At 35.1% G+C, this 4,359-nt stretch overlaps 1 protein-coding gene across 8 annotated transcripts; it reads left to right on the top strand.

Annotated features, from left to right (window-relative positions):
• On the top strand, positions 1-4,359 carry LOC141599921 (nuclear pore complex protein NUP107-like). Of its 8 annotated transcripts, none has more exons than XM_074420096.1 (7): positions 1-215; positions 875-945; positions 1,090-1,243; positions 1,716-1,874; positions 2,856-2,973; positions 4,010-4,061; positions 4,175-4,359. In XM_074420096.1, the coding sequence occupies exons 2-5, from the start codon at positions 884-886 to the stop codon at positions 2,970-2,972; spliced, it is 492 nt and encodes a 163-aa protein (XP_074276197.1). In that variant the 5' UTR covers positions 1-215; positions 875-883; the 3' UTR covers position 2,973; positions 4,010-4,061; positions 4,175-4,359. The 8 variants fall into 8 exon arrangements, with proteins under 8 accessions (XP_074276197.1, XP_074276188.1, XP_074276177.1 ...); XM_074420087.1 differs by having other exon boundaries at positions 2,856-3,001; XM_074420076.1 differs by having other exon boundaries at positions 17-215; positions 1,087-1,243; positions 4,185-4,359.

Raw genomic sequence — 4,359 nt, 5'->3', positions numbered from 1 at the left:
AAGCATTCTCAATTAATAGACAACAAAAACTACCTAGTCTCTTTTTTTCACCTCGCTCTCGCTATCACCTTTACCCTCTACCACCAAAGCGTCACCACCAGGATTTCTTGTCTCTCATGCCGCACCGCTATTCATATACTGGCCCGTCACTAACTCCTCGTAACAGCGGCGAACAACCACCTTGAGTACCACCCTTGTTCTCTCTTCTGTTTGAGGTATAAACCCTAATTTTTAGATTCTTATGTTTAATTCGATTTTTTTGTATAATTGTTGTGTTATTGTGTCTATATTGTAATTTGTTGATGGTTATGTTCATGTTTTATATGCACTATGGAGAAATCTTGCAGGAATATTTAGATTTTGAAGATGAATATATATGTTGTGGGTTATTTGATTACTTCACCTTTGATATTGGTTTTATTGAATTTATTTTATTATTATTATGATTTTGATTGTTTGGGTGGTTATACCCTAAACTGAATTCGATGTGTTTGTATTGAAATTGATTTTTCTTAGCTCGTCGTTTGTTTATTAATTTCATTTTGGAGTCGGTCTTATTGTTTACATTATATTTTGAGAATGGTTTGTTGTGTAAATTGATCACTCGCTTGCATTGCTTACTAGCGAGGTATTATCTTTGTTTATCTTGAGGTATTTGGTTAGAAAGGAAATATCTTTGTTTAGCTTTGAGGTATTTGCCTGTAATGTTGTTTTTAATGGGGCTGATTTAGTCATTCCTACTATAGCCCTACTATAGCCACCTACATATCATTTTGTCCAAGGTTGTTGTCCCTTCTTCTGGTGTACTTAATTAATCAAGTTAAATAACAAAGTATAATTTCCTGTATTTCTTTGACAATTTTTTACATCGCAGGAAAGTTGGATGACCTTAAAAAAGTTCAGACGCTACTATTTAGTGCAACCTTACTTGTTTGGGTTATGCAGGTTAGTATTCCTGATTGTCTACTTTTGTGCATACTTTTGCAATGCTTCTTAAGGCGATTGTTTAATAATGTAAATGCACTAATCTTTTTGTTGACCGAGGATTTGCATGATGTTATGGTTGTTGATTTTTGTTTAACATAGCAGTGAAAAACTTCCTGGAGATCTTGTTTTGAGCCCAACAACTACTCATCTGGAGGCTTGTAAGTTTGTTGCCAAGGAACTCACTGCTCAGCTGTGCCTTCGGATAACTCAGTGGTTAGAGGGGCTGGCGTCCAAAGCCTTGGATTTAGAGAGCAAGGTAAACTGATTTGTTGTCCTCTTTTGCCTTATATTTAGCTTGGTTGATGATAGAGACAATTCGGTGCAACAACAACAACAACCAACAATAAAAGCCTGATAAAAAAATGCATTGGACCTTATCAGGAGTAGTGGGCAATTGATGAAAAACTGCTAGAACGTAGAAATGTAAAATAACACTTCTTTAAAACAGGAATACAAATGAACGGGAAGTGTTTTGTCTCTTTCATTTTTAAAACCCGTGATAGAATCCTTGTGAGCATCAAGCTCATACCACACGCACACACACTATTGCGGCTCCCATTAAGTTAAGCTGTCTATATATGGCTGGACTTACGAAGTAGTCTCCACTGTGTGTTAAATTTGAATATCATGTTTATGTAGTCTTATTTTTTTCCAACCTGGTTTGAGGAAAGATCCCATTACTAACTGACGGCTTACCTGCTTTTCTTTGCATATTCTTGGCTTCATAGATTCGCGGTTCTCACGTTGGTACATACCTTCCTAGTTCTGGCATTTGGCATAATACTCAACGACATCTTAAGAAGATAGATAGCAATCTAAAAACTGTTAAGCATTTGGATTTTGATGCTGCAACTCGAGAAAACGCATTGCCTCTTCCTGATGACAGAGTAACTTTTCTTGAACCTTGTGGCTTAGTGTACTCAAATTTCCTTGGATCGAATGTAATTTTTTCCCGATTTATCAAAAATGTGCTGATTTTTTCCGTGAACTTTAACACTTGTACGGGTAAGTCTTGGACAGGATGGCCTTATGTAGGATAAGTGAGATTTTAGGTTTTGCTCCCTTCCTACCATGCAATTATCTTACCCAATCTTTTACACTATCCAAATTGTAAAGTTGACCTTTTTTTTGGCAATAAAAAATGTTTTACATTTCTAAAATTATTATGGTATCATCTTTTTTCACACTGTAATGCTCTTCAAATAAGTTTGGGTATCTTATGCTTACACAGTTACACCAACTGAGAAATCTCATATATAAATTATCTTAAGTTTTCTACTCAAGGCAAGTAAATCAATTTTTTCCTGGTTATGCAAGGGGAGCCTTGGCGCACCGGTTTAGGTGTTGCTTTGTAACCGTGAGGTCACGGGTTCAAGTCCTTGGAGGGGCCTCTTGCCAAAATGGCAAGGAAAGGCTTGCCCCAATTACACCCTTATTGTGGGACCCTTCCCCGGACCCTCGCCTAGCGGGGACGCCATTGTGCACCGGGCTGAGAATCGCTGAGAATCGGTAATTTGGTTTTTAATGAGAATCGCTGAGAATCGGTAATTTGGTTTTTTTTTTAGCAGTGAAAAACTCATTATGCAACCGCTGAGAATCGGTAATTTGGTTTTTAATGAATAAGAAAAATATATAGGTTGCTTCTACTTTGTTTCTTTCTCAATTAATCTCCATAATCTTTAGCTTTTTTAATTTCTTAAATTGATATGTTGTTCCCTTAAAATTGATTAAACTATAGAATTATTTGAAAGTTTCTATCGATTCGTAAAATTGATTGCTTAATGTTCATGAAATTTTGTCCATTCACTTGGAAATTTACCAAATGTTCAAGATTTTACTCAATGTGTAAAAAATTTGTTAACTTTCAGGGGAGGGATGATAGTGAGATGAAAAGTATGAGCTCTCTTACACGTGCTGCTGATTCAATCGCTGATGGTGATATTATTATTGTGCAAATAAGAAGATACAAGAGTGGCAACTCTTAAAGTAACTACTTTTCTTCTCGCACTGTATAGTATGTTTCCTAACACTTTTCTTTCCGTAATGTTAAGTTGTTAACGAGTAAAACTTAATGTACTTATTAACTGAGATTTAAATGGAGTATCACATTAGGCATTGGTGAATATTAGAATACATGATTCTTGAACATGTTATTCATGATTCTTCACAAAAACAGCCACATTCTCTGCTACTCGATCTCAACTAGTGACTCAAGCAAAGAATATAAGAGACTAAAAATGAAAACACAAGAACTTTGAAACAAATACCTAAAAATGACATGGAATATTAAATAGAAATAAGTAGAAGAGTTGAGTTCAATTTTGAGTTTGCGAAAGTAATGACTGTCGCATTGTGTTATTTCAGTGTTCAGTTTGCGAAATTATGGATCGTAGTATCTTGTGGTGGGTTGTTTCTTACTTCTGTGTTGAGTTTACGAAAGTAATGACTGTCACGCTGTTCCTTGTTTTATAGTTACTCTCAGTACTTACCTGCAAAATGAAATACATTTTTTCGAGTTCCAATTATACATTCATTGATTCTTCACTTTTGTTTTGGTTATGTATGGTTAATGTTTGACTGTTTGTTGTTGTTTCCTGTTGTATTAATGTTGGTTATGTGTTTAAGATGTGAGTACCTTTGGGAATTAATACATGCTCAAAGGTTGATTTTTACTTTTGAGCATCAAGTAAATTGGTGCAGACTTGTAGTTGTCTTATTGATATTTATTTTATAGTGTGCTTAGAACTTCTTCCAGCAACAAACTTTCAATTCATGTTTGAAGTGTTGTTTAGTACACTGTCCCGAGGAACCTTGTGATGCCTAGTCAAATAAGTAGAAATCATATAGTGCATGAATCTCATTGTGACATTGCCTTTCGACACTCTATTCGTTCGATGGGGAGTTCTGGTCATCGCAGTTGACGTCATTTTTGCTTATGAGTTGGGTCAGTTGGGTCATTTTTGGGTTGTTCTGAGTTATATTTATGAAGGCTTATGTTTACTAGAACATAATTTTCTTGCAGGTACTGAGCTTCTGACGTAGTTGATAACAAATTGGTACGATTTGTGCAAAAGGCAAGTATATAGCTATTATGTAATAAAGCCCTTTGAATTTTTATGTATAGATATTGTTCGTATTTTTTAAATGTCTACCTCTTCCTAATTCTAATCCTTACTCTTGTATGTAGTGTGTTTCAGGTTCGCAAATGACAATTGAACAAATGAACGAGGTTCGAGAGCTTTGGTCGCTTTATTGTGGAAAGAACGTCTAGAGTATGTATGATTTAGATTTCTAGAAATTGTAATTGAAAATACACATTTTGCGTCGTAGAAGCTTGTAGTGTACATTTTAAATTATTTTGAATGGACGGAA

Source organism: Silene latifolia, chromosome 1 (assembly GCF_048544455.1).
Source record: "Silene latifolia isolate original U9 population chromosome 1, ASM4854445v1, whole genome shotgun sequence".
Lineage (NCBI taxonomy): Eukaryota > Viridiplantae > Streptophyta > Magnoliopsida > Caryophyllales > Caryophyllaceae > Silene > Silene latifolia.
The sequence above is the reverse complement of the archived record's forward strand: the minus strand, read 5'-3'. Positions and strand labels throughout refer to the sequence as shown.

What these genes read in the sequence shown, in the direction of transcription:
- LOC141599921 (XM_074420076.1), top strand. Translation starts at nt 884, where the DNA reads ATGACCTTAAAAAAGTTCAGACGCTACTATTTAGTGCAACCTTACTTG. An exon ending in TACTTGTTTGGGTTATGCAG is followed by an intron (nt 946 to 1,086) that starts GTTAGTATTCCT and finishes TGTTTAACATAG; the next exon opens with CAGTGAAAAACTTCCTGGAG. An exon ending in TGCCTCTTCCTGATGACAGA is followed by an intron (nt 1,875 to 2,855) that starts GTAACTTTTCTT and finishes GTTAACTTTCAG; the next exon opens with GGGAGGGATGATAGTGAGAT.